At 34.5% G+C, this 24,467-nt stretch overlaps 3 protein-coding genes, 1 long non-coding RNA gene and 1 other non-coding gene across 6 annotated transcripts; 2 read left to right on the top strand and 3 right to left on the bottom strand.

The window, feature by feature from the left end:
* Positions 1 to 438: 438 nt before the first annotated feature.
* LOC125219580 (aldehyde dehydrogenase 1-like) lies at positions 439 to 4,522 on the top strand. Its single transcript, XM_048121598.1, has 8 exons — positions 439 to 666; positions 1,643 to 1,785; positions 2,418 to 2,801; positions 2,995 to 3,258; positions 3,326 to 3,463; positions 3,554 to 3,691; positions 3,947 to 4,008; positions 4,093 to 4,522. The coding sequence occupies exons 1-8, from the start codon at positions 561 to 563 to the stop codon at positions 4,364 to 4,366; spliced, it is 1,509 nt and encodes a 502-aa protein (XP_047977555.1). The 5' UTR covers positions 439 to 560; the 3' UTR covers positions 4,367 to 4,522.
* A 981-nt stretch (positions 4,523 to 5,503) lies between these two features.
* On the bottom strand, positions 5,504 to 7,406 carry LOC125218302. The gene is made up of 3 exons (XR_007175931.1): positions 7,329 to 7,406; positions 7,135 to 7,222; positions 5,504 to 5,707 (listed from the first exon to the last, which is right to left on the bottom strand). It is a non-coding gene; the product is annotated as an uncharacterized LOC125218302 (long non-coding RNA).
* A 2-nt stretch (positions 7,407 to 7,408) lies between these two features.
* LOC125220427 (arogenate dehydratase/prephenate dehydratase 1, chloroplastic-like) lies at positions 7,409 to 9,912 on the bottom strand. Its single transcript, XM_048122596.1, has 8 exons — positions 9,760 to 9,912; positions 9,605 to 9,697; positions 9,267 to 9,467; positions 9,127 to 9,207; positions 8,772 to 8,867; positions 7,725 to 7,805; positions 7,519 to 7,596; positions 7,409 to 7,441 (listed from the first exon to the last, which is right to left on the bottom strand). Exons 1-8 carry the CDS (start codon positions 9,910 to 9,912, stop codon positions 7,409 to 7,411), a joined length of 816 nt encoding a protein of 271 aa, XP_047978553.1.
* Positions 9,913 to 12,942: 3,030 nt separating this feature from the next.
* LOC125217802 (la-related protein 6B-like) lies at positions 12,943 to 18,096 on the top strand. 2 transcript variants are annotated; one of them, XM_048119344.1, is made up of 11 exons: positions 12,943 to 13,527; positions 13,812 to 13,893; positions 14,673 to 14,767; positions 14,886 to 14,957; positions 15,153 to 15,232; positions 15,337 to 15,418; positions 16,389 to 16,436; positions 16,531 to 16,599; positions 16,854 to 16,892; positions 16,976 to 17,131; positions 17,483 to 18,096. In XM_048119344.1, exons 1-11 carry the CDS (start codon positions 13,171 to 13,173, stop codon positions 17,771 to 17,773), a joined length of 1,371 nt encoding a protein of 456 aa, XP_047975301.1. In that variant the 5' UTR covers positions 12,943 to 13,170; the 3' UTR covers positions 17,774 to 18,096. The 2 variants fall into 2 exon arrangements, with proteins under 2 accessions (XP_047975301.1, XP_047975302.1); XM_048119345.1 differs by lacking the exon at positions 16,854 to 16,892 and having other exon boundaries at positions 12,948 to 13,527.
* A 569-nt stretch (positions 18,097 to 18,665) lies between these two features.
* TRNAR-UCU lies at positions 18,666 to 18,738 on the bottom strand. Its single transcript has one exon. It is a non-coding gene; the product is annotated as a tRNA-Arg (tRNA).
* Between the last annotated feature and the right edge of the window lie 5,729 nt (positions 18,739 to 24,467).

Raw genomic sequence — 24,467 nt, forward strand, 5'->3', positions numbered from 1 at the left:
CATCGTAACGATGCAATAAAGTAAAATGACCCACAACATAAATATCCAACTCCATTGTAATTTGTAACCTTATATTTTCCAATCCACTCACGTGGAGAAGAAAATAATTCCGTATGTAATTTCCGGACTACAGTAAATGTCTTTTTTATAATGAACTCCATGTGTAATTTGGAATTTATTTCAAAATAACATTTAACTTAAAAAATAGTTCTCTCTTTAAACGTATTTTTTTTATTTGTCAGCCAATAAATATTTTATCTCACTCATAAATTTAATTTATAAAGTTTGGACTTATATTCCAATAATTTTGTTTATCCACTTTTATTTATAAAGTTAAACAATTTCTTAAAATAAAATGAATATTGGAAAGATAGTCTATTGTTGTAAATAAAAGTAGAAAGAAAGATAATAGTAGTAGTTGATTAATGTTGTTGTCTGCAATAATGTCTTCACTCTTCATTATATATTGGAATTAACAAGCAGAGGAAGGAATAAGAACACTCACACACGCACACACACACGTATATATAGAGAGAGATAGGTGAGTAGAGAGGAGAGAGATGAGTGGGGAAAGAAATGGCGATGTGGAGAAATCGACGATCATGATTCCTCAAGTGAAGTTCACAAAGCTCTTCATCAATGGGGAGTTCGTTGATTCTATATCAGGTATGCATATCTACTTAACTACCCTTTAATCACATCAAAACATTTTCCCCATTAACGAAACAGTTAGCATTTTCTTACTGAATAAGCATATCAATAGTGTTTTAGTTAGGGCATGAGTCATGATCTTAACACAATTTAGAGTTAAAATTTCACGTTGAATTAATCTTCATAAATTAACGTTCAATTCCAAGAAAAAAAAATACTCTCTCCGTATTCTAAGAACAAGAACTTTGTAAACGACACGGGTTTTAATGCAAAATTGATAAGGTAAGAGAGATGGAGAAAAAAAATGGATAAAATAAAAGAAAAGAATGAGACATAAGAAGAGAAAAAAATAATGGAATTAGTGTTAGTAGATTGTGAGATCTATTTTCTAAATGGAGAGTTTTTAATCTTAAGAACGGACCAAGAAAGAGAGTTTTTATTCTTAAGAAATGGAGGGAGTAATAACTTAGTCAAAATGATTTAGGTATGCATATTTTATCAAATAAATCCCACCATCCTATTTTATTAAACACATAGTCGTTGTCAAACATACATAAAATATTTTATGCTCAACAAGAATACAATTAAGAAATTTGTAAAACAACTATGATACACCGTACACGTTATCAAATTGATATGAAACTCGTTAATTACGCGAGAGATTACCCGTTGAAAATAAAAAATATTCGTGAGGAATTAAAATAAGGGAGGCAGTTAAACCTTAATTTGTAACTAAGACATATGCTAATTATTAAGGAATAAGCTTTAAAAAAATCAATGATAACATCTACAAATATTTCAATATAAAAAACCCTAGCTCTGTTTCCGACCAAATATATAATTTTGAACGGAAAGACGTGGACATATATATGTATGTGTTGCGAATCTGATTTTCCAAGAATATGATTTGGTTATTCTGATTTATTCGTAAATTATGATATTTCATTTATATGAGAAAATGTGATGCATGAATTGTTGTAAACAAAAATAGGGAAAACTTTCGAGACAATTGATCCAAGAAGTGAAGAAGTAATTGGTAAGGTTGCAGAAGGGGATAAGGAAGATGTTGATTCAGCTGTCAAGGCTGCTCGTGAGGCGTTTGATCATGGCTCATGGCCCAGACTGCCCGGTTCTGTAAGCACTATTCCTTATCCACGATTAGCAGCCTCGATTGAGTTTGACACGAGTTATAAGAAAAGTAAAATAGGTGGAAAAAAAGATAGCATTCCTCCTATATCCTGAATAAGATGACACCTTTTTAAGTTGAACACGTGATTTTAAATAATCATTTTATCATTTTGGTGGGTTCACAACTTAAAGAATCATTTACTTTTTTTCATTTTTGGTATACGGACCTCACATTCCACTAACTTTTTTTCACTCACATTTCATCATAAAATTAATATTGAGACTTGCATTACACTAATTTTTGTCATTCACTTTTCTTCATAAAGTCAAATAATTTCTTAAAATTCGTAACCGAGTCAAATTGACTTTTTTTTTATGGGTAAATGAATTTAAATTTAAAGGTTGTGCCACAGAGGACTCAAATTTGATACCCTTTGGCCTCAGGCATTAACCTCTCTACCGCTTGGTCAACTCACAAACACGCCAAAATGACTTTTTAATTGATGGACGGGGAAGTAATCCAATGTGAGTGAAATGAGTTAGTGAAGAATGTATGGCCTACTCGTGCTTTATAGTAAAAAGTGAACTAAGACTCTTAATGACGGATAGAGGGAGTAAAATATTGATGTCGTACGCAGGAAAGGCAGAAAATAATGCTGAAATTAGCGGACCTTATCGAAGAAAATGTAGAAGAACTAGCTGCTATAGACACAATGGATGCTGGCAACTTATATAGTCTGGGGAAGATGATGTCTATCAGCAGTGGAGCCCAACTGTTCCGCTACTACGCTGGCGCGGCCGACAAAATCCACGGTGAAACCTTAAAAATGTCGAGAGAGCTGCACGGCTACACACTGCTTGAGCCTGTGGGCGTGGTTGGACACATAATCCCATGGAATTTTCCGACTCAGATGTTTTGCATGAAGGTCGCGCCTGCGCTGGCCGCTGGTTGCACCATGGTTGTCAAGCCGGCCGAGCAAACTCCCCTTTCCGCCCTCATTTATGCTCATTTGGCCAAACTGGTAGGCATGCATGCCCATCCATCACGTCGAAAATTTATTCTGACTAATATTATTAGAAATGAGTCACTCACCCCCTTCAAAAGAACTCATAAAAGGGGAAATATTCATACTTATATAGATGAAACAGAATCATTATCAAGTCAATGTGGGACAAATTTGAAAAGATTTTTAACATTAATCATATGTTGATTAGGCCGGTGTGCCCGATGGGGTGATCAATGTCGTGACGGGCTATGGAGCTACGGTTGGTGCTGCAATCAGCTCACATATGGACATTGACATGGTGAGCTTCACGGGGTCGACAGTGACGGGACACCGGATAATGGAGGCAGCAGCAACAAGCAACTTAAAGCAAGTTTGCCTAGAATTGGGAGGCAAGTCTCCCTTCATCGTGTTCGATGATGTGGATGTTGATAAGATTGCTCCTCTTGCTCTCAATGCTTGTCTCTTTAACCAGGTATACTAACAATCTCTTCTTTAATTTGTCTTCATTGTTTAATTTGTGCTCACAAAAATAATATCAGGGCCAAATATGTGTGGCTGGGACTCGTGTGTTCGTCCAAGAAGGGATATATGATAAATTTATCGGAAGATTGTTGGAAGAGCTGAAAACATGGGTTGTTGGTGACCCTTTTGATCCACATGTTAATCAAGGCCCACAAGTATGGTTTGCAGCTTCTACTTCTAGTACATATATATGTATTGATTTGAATATAATTAAGTAAGTAAATGACTTTTTTTTATATAAACAGGTTACTAAGAAACAATACGAAAGAGTTATGTGGTATATTGAGCTTGGCAAGAAGGAAGGAGCCACGTTGTTGACGGGTGGAAAGCCTTTGGATCGGAAGGGCTACTATATCGAGCCCACTATATTCACTGATGTCAAGGTATGAAGCAGTTCAATTGTTATGTTTACTTGTGACTAATGGTCATGTTTAATCAGTTTATGTTCTCAAAAGCTTGGCCCATTGAAATTTATCTTAGCTCATTTTTTCAATATGCCAATATTATATTATATCTCATGATTATCTATTTTACCTTTATACAATCCGGCCTACAAATATATATGTATATATTGTATTGTAAATGTTTCTACCATCCAAAAGACAACAATGTAGCTTTGTTTTTGTGTTGGGTGGTAGGATGATATGACAATCGCCAAGGACGAGATTTTTGGACCTGTTATGTCAATCATGAAATTTAAGTAAGTGTATTACGGCCTTAATATGACCTACAATGTGTGTTGTTTTCACGTTTTTTCTTATCTATCTTGTCTACCAAACAACAGGAGTATGGAAGAGGTTATAATGAGGGCGAACAACACAAAGTATGGATTGGCAGCAGGTATCATGACCAACAACATTAACACTGCAAACACAGTTTCGAGGTCGATCAGAGCTGGTTCAGTATGGATCAATTGTTATTTTGGGTTTGACAATGATGCACCAGCTGGGGGTTATAAAATGAGTGGATTTGGGAAGGATTTGGGGATCAACGGCCTTCACAAATATCTTCAAGTTAAATCTGTTGCCACTCCCATATATAATTCTCCATGGCTTTGATTTCTTTTCAGTTTTTGGGTTTGCTTTTGGGACATATATAACACACTATCTCATGTCTTGATTTTCACTATCTGTTTTTGTAATTAATCTTGATGCTACGTCCTGTGTGTATGTTGTGCCTTTTCTGGGGGATAAAACTTGCATGTTTATATTTTAGTATGTGTCTTCACGTGCCAAATTTTGTTGTCACTTTCCTCAATGAGATTGTGGTCTAATGTCTAGAAAGATATTTACATATGAGAGGAGAGAGAAATAGAATTTGAATCCTAATCAAGCCTCACTTTTTCACTACTACTAGATTATAAGTAGCATTTTTTAATTTTCTACATCATCACCCGACCCAAAATGTATATGTGCCCAAAAAACATCATCTTTATTTGGTATTGTATATACTCCCCCCAAGATATTCAAAATTATGAATTAGGACTTAGGAGTGAGGAGTATATTTTATAAACAGTTATTTCATTATTTGCTATATTAGAAATGAGACACTCACCCCTTAAAAGGCTTTATAAGAGGGAGGGTTATCCATACTTATATAGATGAGCTAGGATCATCACCAAGTCGATGTTGGACAAGATTTAAGAGTTTTAACACGCCCCTTCACGTGTAGGCTAGAATGACACATCGGACTTCCATCACATCGGTAGACAAGAGAAGAGATAAAGAGATAAAATTCATCATCGACTTAGTCCGCTCTGATACCATATTAGAAAGGAGCCATTCATCATCGACTTAAGGGGTGAGTGAGCAATTTCTAATATGTTATTATAGTTCAGGAAAAGTTGATGTGGTAGAAAACCAATTTAACTAAAACTATAATGTCAGGGGGACTAATTGGGAGTTGACTGTTAAAATTTAACCATTCGTACCATTTTCAGTAATGTTGAGGTTTCGAAGTTATCAATATATAATATTTTGAATCAAAATCATAAAATGGTCATATATTTATATTTAAAAATGGAATTTTAGTCTTATTTTCTTAATTAAATAATTTGGATCCAAATTTGAAGTTCAAGAAGCTAGTGCATCTTTAACAAATAGATGTATGTGTCTATAGATATTTGCTTTGAGCTCTATGATAAATTGATAAAATAAAAAATAAAAAAATACTCCACTTAATTAGTATTCAAATAAGTTCAAATATAATTAACCGTTAAAGTTCTTAATTTTATCAAATTCGAAATAAACATCTACTTAGCAATACTACAACTACATAAGTTTAGAATTATTCCAAAAAACAAATAAACTATATGACACGGAGTAAATAAGAATGTTTCTCTACCACGTGGCGATGTCCATAGGATAGCAACCGAAAACTCGAACATAAGTAGCCAATTCCTGAGAATTAAGTGTCAAATCTCAACAATAATACTGGCACATTGGTAATTAGTTATCCACGACGCTATCTCTTATAATCTCTTAACACTTTTATCTCCTCACTATTCATGGATCCCATTATACATTTTACCTCATTTCTTAATTAAGAGATAACACCTGCATCTCTCCATCTCTTAACCATCTTATTCCTTAACTATTCATTCAATTTCATTTTTTATTTTTATTTTCAACAAAATCAATTAATAAAAACACACTTCATTAAATAAAATAAAATTACAATTTAAAATACTAAAAAAATAAAAATACGAATAAATTAAAATCCAAAAAAATAAAAATAAAAAATACATAATAAAAAATAGAGTGTTTGATTGAGAATAGAGAGTTTTTTTTATGGTAGATAATTTGTGGGAATGATTTGATATTTATAGAAATGATTGGAGGTTTAAAAAAATTGAAAAAAAAAATAAAAATTTGAAAAAAACGGCTATAAACGCTAGTATAATTTTTGGGATTTTTTTTAATTTTAATTTTAATTTTTGAATTTTTTCTGAATTTAAAAAAAAATAATAATTTTAACGGATATAAACGGCGAGTGGGCGTCACGGACGAATGGGAGAGCCACATGTCGCCAAGAGACAGCTCGCGAACCTCCTCTTCCGGAAGAGATAAGGGACGAGACGGAGCTTGCATCGCTGTCTCTTATCTGTTTCGTCTCTGAGAGACGAGATAGAGACAACTTGGAGATGCGCTGTGGATGCTCTAATCCTGTGTTGCCAACTTTCAACATCTTACCTTTAAATATCTTCAACTCACATTTTCATTTTCGAAAAACAGTCTCAACTTTAAATAATGTTCGATTTATACCAAACATTTTAAATTTGTTGACAAAATAAGTAAATCACATCGTCTGATTTTTAAGTGAATTTTATATACTCTCTCCGTCCCATAAAAATAGGCCATTTGAGATCGGCACGAGTTTTAATATATAATTGGTAAAGTTAGAGAGAAGGGAAAAAAAATAGTTGAAATTGTGTGGTGGATTGTGGAGCCCATAACTGATAAATGAAAAGGAAGGAAAAAAAGATTTTCATAAATGGGTATGGACTATTTCTATCGGACGGACGAAAAAGAAAATATGACCTATTTCTATAGGTCGGAGGGAGTAGATTATTTTTCCGCTTTGTACATCAAAACTACTAGTTTGGTAGTTTGATTGGGATTTGCCTAGTTAGTTAATAAACAAGTTAATTTATTTTATTTTAGATTGTACTAATATAATTTATAAGGAGTGTTTGATATGTTAAATAAGTAGCACAAACTAAATTCTTGTTTGGTAGATTAATTTATTTAGCATACACATGTAAAACTGGCATAATTCTTTTTATCCTATTAAAGCATAGTTACCAAATAGAGCCCTTGAAACTGACCTGGAGACGCTGTAGAACACATTGAGCCCTGGGGTCGATAACAGAAGCTTCAAAGTCGATGAAATAGACGCACCTAAAATACCTGCGTCTGATAATTATATTAGGAGGCAATCTGAAATGATTTAGTGTTTTGAACTTGAAAAATCATATGAATATAAATAGAAGAATTTAAACAATAAATAGAATGAACTCACATGTTACTCCCATGTTTATATCCAATGACAGCAATAGTTGAATGCTTTTCCAATGGTCTGCTCTCAATCTACAATAAGTTTCAGTAAAGTGTTGGAGTTATCCTAATGAAATTCTAAAAATTGGATGGAAATCAGCTATAAAGTGAACTCAATCAGTGTTACCAAAATTAATAAGATGAATTATATATACCTTGAAAATGTGAATCCCAGTCTCAGCAAACACAGATAAGGCCTTGTGCAGTTCATCTAGAATTAATGCAATGCTTGTCTAAAAACAAAAATAAAGTTATTATTATAATTATTTATGCTTGTCTAAAAACAAAAATAAAGTTATTATTATAATTTTTTATGTTAAAAAAATGGTTAAGTGAGTAAGATCACAATTAATAAACGTACCTTAAAACGTGTATATGTTGTTGGGATAGTTAGAGGTTCTCTTGCAAGTTTTACAAAACGGGTAACGTTACTAGATCGGTCCTGCTTACAAATAAAGCAATTTTAAAACAAAAATATCGACTTAATTATATGCTACTACAATTTTGTTTAAGAAATGGATTTTTTTTTATAGATGTGAATTTAAAACTCATGAAATGAAAAGAAGATCACTATATCCAAGATTTTAATTGTACAAGTGAACGGAGAACTCATGTATGATAAAAATTTGTTGAAGTGAACAAAGTGTAGTTAGTGAATATAAGACCAACATATAAGTATATAATTCCAATCTCAATGACATCTCCATAAATTTGAATCATGCATGTGTGGTCAGTTATCTATTTGGTTTGTATAATAATAATAATAATAATAATAATAATAATAATAATAATAATAATAATAATAATAATAATAATAATAATAATAATAATAATAATAATAATAATAATAATGCAAAAAAGTATGCTCCATGTTATTTTTAGTAAATTGTAAATTTTAAAAATTCTTGCTGAATCAAATGTGGACTTTTATTGTGGGACGAAAGGACTACTGCTTTCTCTGTTAATCTGTCATGGATCAAGCCATTCAATCGATTTATATGACCATCCATCACTACAAAAAATTATCTTTTAAGGACATAAATTGAGACGCGATCGCATTGGAAAATTTTTAAAAATAATAACAATTAAGCGTTCCTAAAGTAAGGACAAATTAACTTAATCTTTTGTTTTTTCAGAACGCTCCATTTGCACCGTCTAATTTTAGTTGGGACACCAACAATAAGGACGTACAAATTAACGTCCTTAATTGTATTAAAAAATCTTCTTAATGGTTTTTTTCACACCCCCAATTTTTTGCTATTTTTTTCAATCTCTATATTGTCTTAAAATAGGTTTTTTTTTTGTGTGTGTATGTTTGGAGACACCATAAACATTTTCCATCATTGTAAATTTAGACTAAATGGATTAAAATTAAGGCAATTTATTAAGAATAACCATAAAAAATTACCTGAAATTTGTGAGCAAGTACGTTTAGGCCATAGAGTTCCGCCGCACGAGCACTAGCAATAGCCCCGTTCTCTCGCACGCCTCGGGAGGCAACCATCTTAAATTTGAGATGTTAATTAGCTTCGCCTAGTCTAACTAATGCTAAAATTAACCTGAAAATATCTAATCTATTCACAATTTATTTAGATATGCAAATGAAATTAAAAGGTGAATTGATCTCAACAGTACATATAGTACTGTTTAAAATATCCGCGCCAACTTAGATACATTAATTTGTCTCCAAAATGATTTCATTTTAGTACTATACATAGATTTTCTGGATGTTAAAACGTAATTGTTGGTTAAAATATATTTACCTGCGCCGCGACAGCAGTATTTTGAGTAGGAATTGCATCCACTCCCAACATGTTTATCGACAGTTCACACTGACTAAGTGCCTGCAATTTTATGATCATTTATTTCTCTATTCATAAATCATGGAGAAAGAGAGAGAGACCTGTGGATGGCTGAAGACGCAGGTGAGGTGGTGTTTGGCAGCAAGTGGCAGTGCAAGAAGGCAGTGGTCGACAAAGAGATGTGTCTCGCCAACAACGTGAAGCGTATGGCGGAGCAGCAAGTCGTAGTTTGTGTGTACGCTGCCGCCAATCGAGTTCTCTATTGGGATAACTGCCTCCTCCGCGCAACCCTTCTCCACCGCCTGCAAACAAGTAATGTCACTAGTTGATCTGACTCGGGTTTTAAGAAAGTCTAAAAAAAATAGGTGGAAAAAATTAATGAAATATGCATTTTATTAGTTTTACAAGTAATGGCGAACGGAGAGAGGAATATAATTACTTGTATGGCATCCACAAAATCATGGCACGGGATTGTCTCGCAATTCGGGTAGGCTTTCACTGCTGCATCCTCTCCATACGCTCCCGGGACACCCTGCACCACCCAACTTGCCGTCAAAACCAAGATATAGACCGAGACCCAGAGGTAGGGACGACCTGGTAGGCTATTCGAAGCTTTGGAATGGAATGGTTTTGGAGATGACCAGACATCATTGAAATTTTGTTATGGCTGCGGCTGCTTAATATTGCAATTTTGTGTAGAGGGGTATCAGAGAGCCTCTTGGTGAATGCGAATTGCACGGCTAACATTCTAAACTCTAAAACAAGACAACCAATATTATAGTGGTATGATATTTTGATTAAGTGTAAATTTGTATACACCTTCCTCTTCATATAGATATACATAAACATATGATTAAGGAATAGTAAAAACTAAAAAGAGGCACGTTATCATCATGAGCTATTCAAAAAATTATCGTGTACGCCTAAAAATAATAGCACACCTTAAAATTTAATTTTGGAGACAAAATAAGCAGTTCTAGATATCCCACTAATCCCAAATTAGGGGTGGGCAGATAGTACAGGTGTTATGGTATATAATGAATATAATGTGTTATGCTACTTTATATTGTAAAATCTGCTAACTGATCATCATTATACTCCATATCACTCGTATTATACTAGCCCTCCCCTAATTTGGGAGGTGACAGGCTCTGGACTGAGTGTCGTGTTCCAACTCTTTCGCCTGATCGTAACATTTATAAGTTCCCTTCTTTCCAATATATTACAGACATAATACGTGGTATGTTGGGATGTCGAACCCACAGAGAATGGTGATTGCGATGTTTGGGTGATTTCACATGCCCAAGCTAAGGGGGTTGGCTACGCAGCCACGCTTTAGCTTTGGGTGAACTAATCTACGAGAGAACTTGGGAAAAGCAATAATGTAAAAAATCTACCAAGAAAATAGTAGTACGAAAGCGGAAAATAAGGAGTAAAAGCAAGGAAAAGGTGTCTGCTGACTCAATTGCAAAAAATACGGGTTTTAATGCAAATTGATAAAGTAAGATCAATTGGGTGAAAAGACACTTTTACCCTTTTTGGAGGAAAATGGGAAAATGAAAAGAGAATTGGGTGAAAATCACGAGTTTTAGTGCATAATTGATAAAGTAAGAGGGAAAATTTATCTTTATCCATTTTTAGTATTTTGCTATTGTTTATTTTAATTATTTTACTATTAGTAATCATAAATTGAGGAATGGTGTTAATTTTCTTGATCAATTTTAATACTTACCCTTTTTCATTTGAGGAAAGTTAATTCTTTTTTTGCATATTTTTATACGTTATATTAGTTTCCCGAATTTTTGAAATAATCAATCTTTTTTTCACATATATACGGTATTATTATTTAAATTGAAATATTTTACTACATGACTAATTTCATCTTAGCCTAAATCTTTTTAAAAATCATTTATGATATGGAAGGTCTTTTATTGTTCTATAAAGTGTACTCCCTCTGTCCCATTAGAAATGAAACATTTTTCTTTTTAGTTTGTCCCATTAAAAATAAAATATTTTCCTTTTTAGTTTGTCCCATTAAAAATGAAACGTTTCCTAAAATGGAAATATTTCCATCTCTACCTTTTCATCTCTCTTACTTTACTCTCTCTTTATTAACTCATAAAACAACATTACATAAAAACCCATGCCGATTCCCAAATGTTGCATATTTAATGGGACGGAGGGAATATTTTTTTGGGAAATAATTAGACTAATGTAATGGACATTCATTTTTGTACTTGAAAAATATCTAGGTCTGTTGAATGGTCTTTTTCCTTTGTTTAGTTTTCTATATTTATATCCATTATTATTTAATTTTTTTCATCTATATCAATTGTATTATTTTTTGTTGTTTTCCGTCTATATACTTATATCTTTTTTATATTGATAGATTTTTATGATTATTATATTATCTATTACAAATTTCATTTTTGTGTTGTAGGTGATGTAGATGGAAGTTTAAGTGTTTTATTATTATAGACGATGATTCCGGTATATTTATTTATTTTTTCATAATTTATATTTATATATAAATTTTTCATTTTTAATGTACTAGTATTTTTTATTCTTTATTTGAACTCAATTATTTTTGCGTTTATGTTTGTTTATAATATTTTTAATCATTTTTAATGTTATGAGTATTTATTTTAATTAGTTAATATTCTTAATAGTAAATTCAATATTTTTATATTATTTACTCTATATACTTTAGGTTAATCTATTTAGCGGTAAATATATCTTCATTATTTGAAATTTTTTTGTACAGTGCATAGCACGGGTACTAACACTAGTTGTTAAGTAAGAGAGAGGAAAAGAAAAATAGTAAGATAGAATAAGAGAAAAAGTATAGTGGAAGTAGTGTTAATGGATTGTGAAGTTCACGTCCTAAGAGCATCCACAATAGCATCGGACTAGCAATAGCCTAGCCAAAAACTCCTCTGCCACATCATCATGTCATTCCCACATCCTAGCAATAGCCTAATCGAACAACAGCCTAGGTAATGCTTTAGGCCAACAAATAAATTGGCTAATACGATTTAATTCATTTTAATTGTTGGTGTTTATCGAATATTAAAAAAAATGAAGTGCAATGAGTTGTAAATATAGAGTATAAATAAAAAAATATTTAAAAATATTAAAAAAAAATTCAACTAGCCAATCGCTCGCCGCACAATAGGCGGCCAATGATCGATTAGCCGATTAGTCCATGCCCGACCTCTCATCCGTCGTCCACTCGTCCGTCGCGTTAACTAACGCAATAGTGGACTAACGCCAAGCCCGAGCCGCTAGCCGGTGGCTAGGGCGGGAGTTAACCTACTATTGTGAATGCTCTAAAATACTAAAGTTCATAAGTTTCGACGATCAAAAATGGAAATAGCTTCTATTTTTAGGGGAACATAGGCGGTATGAATTTTATATTAAATGTTAATTATATTTTTTTAAATAATGTTATACTCCCTTTTTCTCACAAAAGATGTCACACTTTCCTTTTTAGTTTGTCCCACAAAAGATGTCATATTTTCTTTTATGGAAAAAGTCCTCTCTCTCATGAATATAAAAATTATATTTTCTCTCTCCATTTATCACACAAAACAAAATCTCTTAAAATCTCGTGTCGTCTCATAAATGTGACATCTTTTATGCGATGGAGGGAGTAAGAGATTCCTATCATAAATATCGTGAATGGATAGAGGATTTAAATAATTGACTCGACGTCAATATCATTCATTTTAGTGACCAACCAACCAAGCAGGAAATGTGTCGCGGAAAACATTATTTTCAAATAAGATAGAATTAAAATCTCTCTGAGAATAATCCTCCATATTTTGGCCTCCATTTCCAAACCCGAAATCTTGTTTGTCTCTCTCAGCTGCAGACTTTACTCATCTTCTCACTCTACTCCGCCTTCCATCTCTCCACAGAAGAAGAGAGATTCTCAAATTTAATTTACTTGATCTGCAGATCATCCAATCATTTCGAAAAACTCGATACTCCTATTCCGCATTGATGGATCAGGAGCAAGCTTCTGATGCCCTAAATTCACCTTCAGCTGCAATCGGCAAAAAGCTCAGCGCCAAGGCTGCTGAATTCGTGCCCCGCACCTCCTCCTCCGCCGTCGCACCACCTCCGCCGCCGCGCCTGCTTCAACCTGTGTACACGAGGCCGCCGTCCTTTGTATCGCCTCTGCCGCCGCCTTACTATGGATACGAGGCCTATTACCAGCAAGATGCGGCGCCGTTCTATGCGTATAACGTGAATCCAGTTGGCCGGGGAGAGCAATCGCCCGATGCCAACACTGCTAGCTCTGCGGCTTCTTCGGCGAAGAATGGATTGTACGATGCACACCAGAAAGTAGTCCGCCAGGTTAGGTTTTATGTATCGCTTTCGTTGTAGTTGCAATATGTATCCGCGATTTAAAATTCTTTCTATTGTATGGATTAGATGATCTAGTATGGATGCTATTTTTGCCTGCACGATTCCTAGTGGCTTCTTTATCAGCTCTCTCTTACTGTATTTGTAAATGAATACATTAGTGTGGATCATGTATAACAGTCGCTTAGTATTTACATAAAAATTTAATCAGTTGTCGAGTGTTTGTGTTTTATTGTAAATATAAATAACATCACCAAATTATGTAATTGCTGCAGGTCGAGTTCTATTTCAGTGATATCAATTTGGCAACAACTGATCAGTTATTTAGGTTTATGTGCAAAGATCCTGAAGGTTATGGTGAGGGTCTTCTTACCACTGTTTATTCTATATGATGTGTTAATCTTTTGCTTCCTTAATTGAAATTATTGGTGTTATGGAAATATGATGTCTGATGGTGTTTCATTCATTTTGTTTTTTGGTTTGGCATTTGTAAAGCCTGTATAATGAAAGGGTAGAAGCAGGTAATGTAGGAGTAAAAACATTCTCATTTCCATCTGTAGAGATCTTGTAATGTAGGAGTATAAACACAATTATTGCTACCTAATTAATGCTCCCTCTTGTGTCTCTAAACTATAAAGAGTGGTAGAAACTTTGGTGGTGATGTCTTAAACTTACCTCCTAACCATTGTGTAACATATGGGGCATAACTTTGATATGGAATTTTCGTTTAGACACCCTCCCATTCGCTGGGAGTTCCTATTTGCCAATTTCTTGTTTTTGATTTAAAAGGAGAAACAGATTGTTGTAGAATAGTGCTGAGGTCTTGAGTCACTTGACCTTTTGAAAATTGTAACCTTATTACTGGTTATGACTTAGAATGACTTGTAGGAGGTGTAGCAAAGTTGATTTAGATTACTATGCATTAAGCTCCTAAGACTGAAAAGAAATCATAATGTTGACCATATGATTAAAAATGTGTGAATACACTGTTGTGACCTTTACTAATAAATTTATGGTAGCATTTTTGGACTCTGTAGCCACACCTTAATCAGAAACTAAGGAGGAGGGAGTATAGTTACGTTATTACTACACCCATTTACGGCTGTTAAATGTTGGTCCAATATTTTGTCATGCAGTGCCACTTTCTGTTGTTGCATCATTCAAGAAGGTGAAAAGTGCCATTACCAACATCACACAGCTTGCTAGTATCCTGCGGAGCTCAAATAAACTGGTAATTTTGCAATCACCAGAGTCCCCAACCCCCAACCTATTTCTATAATATTTGCTAGTTCTGCAGGTTTTAACTACATTATGGAGTTACTTTTTTTGTGGTGTCCTTTGGCCTCCAGTTAGTAAGTGAAGACGGAAACAATGTTAAACGCCAGCATCCATTAACTGAATCAGATATGGAAGAGCTGCAAGTATGTGTTATATTTTTTATTTGTCATTTCTTATGTTTGCAACATAATTCTAGTTTAGAAACTGCAAAATTCGGACATCTTTTATGCTGTATTGCTGTGCTCTAATTATTTTGAGGTTTTATATTTCTACCTTAAGTTAAATATAATTTCATTGTTCTGGTCTCATCCTCAATGATATCACTTTTTTTTCTACAGTCTCGTATAGTCATTGCTGAAAACTTGCCCGAGGATCACTCCCACCAGAAGCTCATGAAAATATTCTCATCTGTAGGAAGGTACATGGTTACCCTGTTTTTGCACAACTAATACAAATTACAAAAAAATATATTATTCCATTATTGTATCTTTTATACACTTTTTTGATGATATTTCTTTCCAGTGTTAAGTCAATCCGTACCTGTGCACCTCAGAATTTAAATGGAAAAACAGGAAAAGGTGACAGATCACAGTGTGCTGGCAAGGTATTCACTTAATTAAAGTTTCATTTCATACCTCGTGAGGCTACTTAGATCTTTGAAGATGCTTATCACCTAAAGCAACTATTTTCTTGTTTCTTGGTTTTTCAAGGTAACGTTTATTTCATGCCTCATGGTGCTACATAGATCTTTGTCAAGGGAATTTAAGATTTATTGTTCACTCTGTATGTAGCACTTCACTTACTTGGAAATCTACACCAGCTGCCCATTGCTTCAAAGAAAAAGTTTGACAAAAAACCTTGATGTTAGATTTCTGCACAATCTCACATGGATTAAATAGTGTGTACGAGAACACTAAAGAATTAATGATGGTTCTGGAAGGAAATTCTGGCTCTTAATAGCTTACAACATTGCGGTTCTTATGATAATGTTCTGCTCGCCAGAACTAATGTCAAAGGAAATTGTCTTGATTCTTAAGATTATCCTATTTTTGTGATGAACATGTAAAGTTCTGTGTCCCTCAGTATCTGGCCCTTTTGGTTTTGACAAGGACACTAGACAGTAATGTGAAGAATTGGTATTAGTTAAGAGAAAATGAGCTTAATATCTGCTAAATGAAAAACTCGCTCTAGTACCCTTTTATATATTTCCTTTCCGTGTTGAATTTTGCACTGTTACTGAAATTATAAGGTACAACATTTTGCAAGATGGGTTTAGAGAAATCATTTATTCCAAAAGTCTATTTGCATTCATTGATCACCTTCAAATGGATTTCTCTATTTGGAAGACCAACAAAAATATACTCATGTAGTTGAAAATCCATTCGAAATGGGTTTCTTAACAAGTTCTGAATATCAAATAAGCTATTACAGTATAAAATTATGTTTCTCGTGATTTTCCTAGATTTTCCTACTTGTAATTGATGAATATACTTCTATGTAAGTTTTGTTAATGGCATAACTTATTCCCATACTTGAAAACCTTGCTAACCTCTTAATTTAATACTTTCATGTAGTTTCATGCTTTTGTGGAGTATGAATCTGTTGAATATGCCGAGAAAGCGGTATGACATTTTGAATCCATAAACTATGTATAATCCTGTCTGGCTTGACACCTTGAGTTCTTAACTGATTGATATTTGCTGGCTCTATATGCAGGTCTCTGAACTGCAAGATGAGAGCAACTGGAGGAATGGTCTGAAAGTTCGATTGCTGCTTGATAGTCCTGTATGTCTACCAGTTTTGTTTATCTACACAAGCAATTTTTCCTGTAAAGTTAAAATAACTAATCTCTTCAAATATAAATTCCGCTCATATGTCAAATAGTTATCGGTAATTTTTCAGGGATGCATTTGTAAATAATAAATATGTATCGATGACAGAGCCTATATTTATTGTAGAATTTGGTTATGGTTGATCTCTAACCTATGTTTGTTCTGTCCTCTATTTTTCTGTCATGGTCCTCTATTTCCTTTTCAAAGCAATACCTAAGCCGGCCAGCGACATGTCAAATTTACTGTGTTAAGTTTTTTTGTCATCCATTTCTGTTGATTCTATATTGGCATAAGTTTTATTTCTGTATGCTTATTTTTTAGATCTACAGGTAAAATCTACTCAAGCACGAACAAAGAAAGCTGGTCACGAGGGTCAGCCCTCTGGTAAGAAAGACGAGGCAACCGTTAGGGAGACGCAGGGTTTCAAGGAGAATCGCTTGGAAGAGTCAGTGTGGAACTGTGATGCACGAAATAATGAGCTTCAGGTGAGGGGCCTAATTCAAATGATCACCATTTTTTTCCGTTTCAACTCAAGAGTTGATTATTCTAGTGCTGATGGTTTTTCAAATCCAGTTGAGAAATTCGATATCTCTCAAATTCTATGAAGTTACCCTTGCCTTAAGTGGCCAAGTTGGTGGAGTGTTATAACCTTTTTCTACTTCCAATTTTACCTACTTATTTTCTGGAAGATGTTTGATAACCCAGTCTAAGTCTTGCATCCCCCCAATGATGATTAATGAATCCTAATCGGATTTAATTATACTAGATGCTCCGTACAACCCAATGTATGCAAGTTTTTGTCATGCAAATAATAGTAATATCTTCCATGTGTGCAGTTGGAGGATTACACAAAAGGCAATGGACAGAAGAAGGGGCGCAATTCTGGTAGTGGTGGTGGCAGGGGCAGAGGAAAAGGGAAGGGGCAGGGGCAGGGGCAGGGGCAGGGACAGGGACAAGCACGTAGACGCCCTCATCACGCAGCTAATGGAGGAGGTGGTTTTGGACCGGCATCATTAGATGTTCCAGTGTTGAACTCATCCAAGGCGCCTCCTGTTCCTCGTATGCCAGACGGCACAAAGGGATTCTCTATGGGTCGAGGGAAGCCGTTAGCCATAAAAACTGCTTAATGCAAGCTGATTAATCGTCATCGGCTTAACAGGTAGTCTGTTGATTTGGATCAGACTATGCCTTGCTTGTAACAGAATAATATGATTTGCTGACCTAGAAAAGGAGCTATAGTAGCATTGGTGTTTCCCTAATCAGGTTTAGAGGGGCCCTCACTGTAGATAGCCAAACTTTCCCCTCTCCATCCATATATAAATCAACAGCCGTAGACGAGCTATTGATTTTACCACTTGTTTGTTTGAGAGAACAACAGTATTCAATGACAACCGCCAACACAACATTCAAACAGTTGTTTTTATATGAAATCGAATTGTGTCTTCGTGGATATGTTTACTAAATTGAGTTGCTACTATGATAGCTCTTCCACTTCAACAGCTTGCACTACCTTTGGCATTATATCTCGAGTTCAGCGCACGTTTGATTATGATACGATGCCTGACAATGAAGAAAGATTATGGACGACCATGATCGGTGGAAGATGATTGATGACTGGAAATGAAGTAGCTATAACCGAATTGCCAAGAAGTAGTTAGAGGTGCTAAGTCATTATAGATTTACAAATGTGCAATCTTATCAACAAATAGCAATACAACTTTTATCTCTACCTTCTTCCTCTCTCGTCTTCTCTAATTCTGGCGAGTCTCTCGTGTCCTCTATCGTCGTTCGGTATGAGCTCATCACAGTTGAAGCATAGGTTCTTCTCACGCCGAGGCTACATTTCGGCCCAAGACAACCGTCGTGGTTGCGAAGGGTTTTCTAAAATGAGGTCGAAAGAAACGTATCTGTCTCGCCAAATCGTGTTTAGCCCCAGCCAAGGGAGAACTTAGTGAAATCCACACGAACTGGAGGGACATAGGGAGCATATACAAAACACACAAAATGCAGAAAAAGAAACACGCCCGGTGGGACTCGAACCCACAATCGCTTGATTAGAAGTCAAACGCCTTATCCATTAGGCCACGGGCGCTTCATGGTTTTAAGCTGATTAGATTTATCTTAGAATAGGTAAAACAATTTTTGTAAAGATATTCTTTTACAATCCCGATTTGTAGTTATTCATTTTAAACAGATTTGTTAAATCATTAGTATTTGTTAAATCATTATAGGAATTCAAATAAATTTCTAAAGTTTTTCGGTCAATATGTATTAGAATTTTTGGTTTTGTTGCTGTTCAATACTAATCTATATTATGTACCTCTAGGCTGTATGTATGGTAGTCGATAACTTAAAAAATCAATCTACATCATCTCAATTTGGTCCTTTCCTAAAGAACTTAGATGTGAGCAAAAAAAGGTACTTATAAGTTGTAAGGATAACTAAATTCAGTGATTGAAATTCTTGTTACATCATACTGAAAATAGAATTCAAAGATGAATGAGTTTTCAATGGGAAATTACTCCAAGCAGCCATATTCCCAGTGAACTTTGAAGATAATTGGATGGAGAGAGCCCGCAGACGTCTGAATTGTGGAATGACCAAAGCTGAATTGATTGTGCAATCACAAGTTTCACCACAATTGAGACGAAACTTTTCGGTAAAGAGTTTAAGAAAAAAATGTTGAGTGTGTGAAAGAAATAGATAAAAAAGTAAGAGAGGGAAAAAAGTAGAAAGAATAAAGTAAGAGAGAGTAAAAAAGAAAAGAAAAAGGGAGTACTCCCTCCGTCCCTCTGTAGTAGAAGCATTTCTTTTCGGCATGAAATTTAAGAAAAATTGTTTTAAATGAGTTAAGTATAAGGAGAATAAAATAGAAAGGAAAAAGGTAGAGAGATACAGAGAGAGAAAAGTAAGAGAGAAAAGTATTTTTTGCCAAAAGAGGAAATGACTCAGCTACAGTGGGACAACCCAAAAAGGAATACGACTCAGCTAAAGAGGACAACCCAAAAAGAAATACGACTCGGCTAAAGAGGTACGGAGGGATATGAAAATAAAATAAAATGATTCAACTATAAAGAAATGGAGGGAATATTATTTATTACTCCTTCCGTCTCAAGAAAGATGACTCATTTTTTAAGCGTCCAAAGTTTCACTAAGTTTTAAACAAACTTAAAATTTTGAAATTGATTGTGTAAGATCAACTGATCAACCTTGTAACATTATTAAGATACTATAGTGAAAGTTGTGATTACAAAGCCACATTTTGCAAAATGTGAATCTAATCTTATTAATTATAGTATATTCTTTCACAATTTATTTATTTTTTTTGTTTGACCATAGATTTACTGAATAAATCTTTGTCGGAAGCTGACTAATCCTGTTTAATCGAGTTTACAGATTAAGGCCGAAAATCTCCTATGTGGCAGGGTTTGAACCCGTAACCTTAAAATCACCATATCTCCACACTGCCAACTACGCTGTGGTCCGTTGATTCTTTCACAACTTTTGATAAAATAATATTTCCGCGCATTCAATCCATCCATTTTAACTTTTCTTTTGATTTCATCTCAATTTATACTTCTCTTTGGGATTCATATCCATACACAATCAAAATAATACTCCCTTTGTCCGTGAATATAAGTCCCATTTTTTTCATTTTTGTCCGTTCACGAATAGGAGTCTCAGTTCACTTTTACTATAAATGGTAATATGGTTTCACCTTCCACTAACTCATTCCACTTACATTTCATTTAAAACTAATATATATAAGTGGGACCCCGATTCCACTAACTTTTTTCTACCAACTTTTCTTAACATTTCTTAAAACCCGTGCCGCCCATAAATGAGATTCCTAATGCCGGACGGAGGGAGTAATATGTTAATTCGTTCCATTTTCACAACATAAAAAATAGATAGTCTATTATAATAAGTACTGGATTACACTTGTGCTAATAATCCAACATAAAAACATTTATTAAACCATAAATAAAATTCTAATAATTAAGAGAAATAATTAGCAAACAATAATATATTATTGTAGTATAAAATAAAATCCTAACAAACAAAACACTATATAACCATAATAAAATCCTAATTAAAGCAACTTAACCCTCATATTCTCCCTCACCAAGGATTTGAGTGAAACAAAATTCAGACTATGAATAACTAGGTTGGATCTAGTGTGGTTCCTCTCTTTCTTGATCTCTCGAATAACTTAGGTAGTATCTGAATCATAAAATAGTCGAGCAGATACATGCAAGGCGAGTAAGATCCCACCATCTTTGAATGCTTTGACGGATAAAGCATTTCATGACAGTGATTTTGGAAATATATAAGTAAATCAAGATTTTCTCTATTCGAAATATAATCATTATATAAATCATAACGAATATAAGTTACGGAATGGCTATGAAGAAGTTCAGGAAGTCTGAGCATAGGTGGTTTTCTCTTGAGTAACATAATCCTTAGTCCATGATTTGTCATCTCCATATTTCTTCCTGCACCATATTATAATCACATCATCATTTGCATTGTCGCTGAAGCACAAGCGTCCGCTCAAAGCAGATAGTGAATAATGCAAACCTTTACCGCGATTGAGAACAATAATATCATGAGGACAAGAAAAAGATTCAAATAGCTCGGTTTCAAGATCAAGACAATAAACACTATGAGGATATAAGAAAATATCATCAATAGTAAGTAGAAGCCAGTGAAGATTCTCATTCACCAAAGGAGGCACATACCCCCTTTGATACCAGAACGCCATTTGGCTCTCAATTATGATGCTTTTCCAGTGCCCTATTCCTAGATTGTATACTTGAACAGGTAAGGGGAAAGTCACCATGAGCATAAACCCTAACAAGCTTGTACTCCCCACTTTTGCTCACTCCAAACCCATATGCATATTGATATAAATAGCAATCAGGACCCATCTAGATCGTGACGTACTCTCGAGTGATGGGATTGCATATGAATAGTTCGGATGTGGATTCAAAGTCGATCATGAAGAGCAAACCATTAACCGAGCTATGTATGCATGGCTTATTAGGCTCCGGAAAATTGTGAGTGTAGAGAACCGAACCTTTTGATGATTTTGTATAACTTGATTGCCACCAATAAACCCCGAGAGGCTATGAGCCCATGAGAATTTGAGGTCTTCAAAGGCAGGGAGGCGGGTGGAGTTCAAGGCCGCATGATGAGAATGCAACGACACATAGTAATGGGACTCCACTAGATCGCGCCATGACTTACAAACACACTTGGAGATCATTATGGTTTGAACAGGGAGTCTTGACAGGATGTCGATGATGATTTCTTGTGGAAGATCATCGATTTCCATATAGAACAGGATTAAGGTTGTAATTCTAAATTTTGTAATGGTAAAAATAGAAGGTGAGAAACTTTTAGGAACGGATAAAATTGGAAAAGTGACAACGGAGAGAGTAATTTCTTTTGAACATTCAACTACCGTTTTTCTTAAAATAGCAAGTTACTATTCCCTCCGTCCTTGAATAGGGGTTCCTTTTTTTTCATTTTAGTCTGTCTGCAGATAGGAATCTTAGTTTACTTTTATCATAAATAGTAATAGGGTCTCATATTCTATTAACTCATTCAATTCACATTTAATTTAAAACTATTAATATATAAGTGGAATTCATATTCACTAATATTTTTCCACCTACTTTCTTAACATTTCTTAAAGTTTATGCCACCGAATAGTGAAATTGCTAATGATGAATAGGTTGAGGATCAAGGTGGGGCCCTTGTCTCCCTCTTTCTGACTCACACTCTCTCGCTCTCTTTCTATACAATAACTCACACGCGCACACCACCGTTGTTGCATTGCCATTGGGCCCACAACACCTCCTTTCGAGAACGGATTCCCTACTCCACAATTCTTACTCCGCTCCGACCTCTTTCACGGACAAATTAGCGAAAATATGATTAGTTAGGAATTTATTATTATTATTATTATTAGTAGTATTAGTATTATTATTATTATTATTATTATTATTATTATTATTTCTAAAATATGATTAGCTAAGAATTAACAATTCATTGTTGGTATCATTTCTAAAACATGATTAGCTCAAAACGTAAAGAAAAAAATAAATAATGCGTTCAAAGTTTTATTCTCAATAACGCAACTATTCCTTCGTCTCTGAAAATTTATCACTCATTTCTATTTTTGTCCGTTCATAAAAATTAATCACCTCTCACTTTTACCATTTTTGGTAGTGAACCTCACATGTCACTAACTTGTTAAAACCACTCGTCGGTCGGACTTCCGCTATTGTGGATGCTCTAAGCAGCTCTTTCTCTCTCTGAAATATCTCAAAAAAATAATTTTTTTGATCAACACTTTACCGGTTGCGGTAGCAGACGTCGATCCTACTCCAGCGGCGGATGTCGACGTCGAGCCTCTTCCAGCGGCGGATGTCGACGTCGAGCCTCCTCCAGCGGCGGATGTCGACGTCGCTCCTGCGGCGGTCGTCGACGTTGCTCCTGCAGTGGTCGTCGTTTCCGCCGCCGCCGCCGCTTGTCCTCCTACCATCGCGGCGCCACTATTTCAGACATGGATCTTAGGTTCGTCTCTGGATCTGAGATGAGGAATTCCAAGGAGTGGGCGGTGAACAAGGCTTGTCAGAAACGTGGAGAGAAAAAGAAGTGATATGTGCTAGTTTTTTAGTTCTCGTTTATTTGTTACTGCTATATTTCTCCTTATTTAGGTTTTTGTTGATAGATAAATCCTTGTTTCATATTAGAAATGTAACTAGATTAACTCAATGTTATTCATCAAAAAATCAAAAACTATGCAACACTCCTTTGTTTGCTTTTAAGAGTTGGGTCGATCCGGTATATTGTACCGAAAAATTTGTATCATTATCATATCAAAAATATCGATATGAAAGAATTTCATATCGTTACCGTACTATGCAAAACTCCTTTGTTTGCTTTTAAGAGCTGGGTCGATCCGGTATATTGTACCAAAAAATTTGTATCATTATCGTATCGAAAATATCGATACGAAAGAGTTTCATATCATTACCGTATCGAAAGTTTCGGTGTACCGAATTTCGGTATACGAAATTTTGATATGGATAATATCTATATCGTTACCGTATCGAAATTTCGGTATATCGTACCGAACTTCGGTTTACCGTTCAGAATGGTATACCAAAATTAAATGGATATCTATGTATGATTTTAGGGTTTGCAATAAATACTTTTTAATTATATAAATAAATTAAATGGATATCTATGTATGATTTTAAACTCTTAATCTTAAAAAAAAAAAAAAATTACTCCCTTCATCCCACAAAGATTGTCCCATTTTTCTCTTTCTGTCCGTCCCACAAGGCACAAAATTTGTCTCATTTCACTTTTTAACATTTTTGGTAGCGGACCTCATATTCCACTAACTCATTCCTACTCACATTTTATTATAAAACTAATTTATAAAAGTAGGACCCACATTCCACTATCTTTTTTAACTCACTTCTCATTACACTTCTTAAAACACGTGTCCGGTCAAAGTGAGAAAATTTTTGTTGGATGGAGTGAGTATATTATTATTATAATTAGTATAAACAGTATGTATCGATAATTCAATTCATATTGATTTTCGATCTATTTCAGTATACCGATAATATATCGTATATTCGATATATACCACTATATTGCGGTATAAGAAAATCCATATTGTTATCGTATCGAAAATTTACGATACGGTATTGTATCATACCGAAATTTTTTTTCAGTATACCGAAAACGTAAAGAAAAAAATAAATAATGCGTTCAAAGTTTTATTCTCAATAACGC

The sequence above is a fragment of the Salvia hispanica genome, chromosome 4, assembly GCF_023119035.1.
Source record: "Salvia hispanica cultivar TCC Black 2014 chromosome 4, UniMelb_Shisp_WGS_1.0, whole genome shotgun sequence".
NCBI classification, from domain to species: Eukaryota; Viridiplantae; Streptophyta; class Magnoliopsida; order Lamiales; family Lamiaceae; genus Salvia; species Salvia hispanica.

Bases quoted from the DNA above. Each gene is read 5' to 3' on its own strand.
- LOC125220427 (XM_048122596.1), bottom strand. From the start codon at position 9,912: ATGTTAGCCGTGCAATTCGCATTCACCAAGAGGCTCTCTGATACCCCT. The intron at 9,698-9,759 runs GTCGTCCCTACC...TGGGTGGTGCAG, and splicing joins AGCTTCGAATAGCCTACCAG to GGTGTCCCGGGAGCGTATGG. The intron at 7,442-7,518 runs GTATATATAATT...TCCAATTTTTAG, and splicing joins CTGGGATTCACATTTTCAAG to AATTTCATTAGGATAACTCC.
- LOC125217802 (XM_048119344.1), top strand. From the start codon at position 13,171: ATGGATCAGGAGCAAGCTTCTGATGCCCTAAATTCACCTTCAGCTGCA. The intron at 16,437-16,530 runs GTATGACATTTT...CTCTATATGCAG, and splicing joins TTGAATATGCCGAGAAAGCG to GTCTCTGAACTGCAAGATGA. The intron at 16,600-16,853 runs GTATGTCTACCA...TCCTTTTCAAAG, and splicing joins GATTGCTGCTTGATAGTCCT to CAATACCTAAGCCGGCCAGC.
- LOC125219580 (XM_048121598.1), top strand. From the start codon at position 561: ATGAGTGGGGAAAGAAATGGCGATGTGGAGAAATCGACGATCATGATT. The intron at 1,786-2,417 runs GTAAGCACTATT...TGTCGTACGCAG, and splicing joins GGCCCAGACTGCCCGGTTCT to GAAAGGCAGAAAATAATGCT. The intron at 3,464-3,553 runs GTATGGTTTGCA...TTATATAAACAG, and splicing joins ATGTTAATCAAGGCCCACAA to GTTACTAAGAAACAATACGA.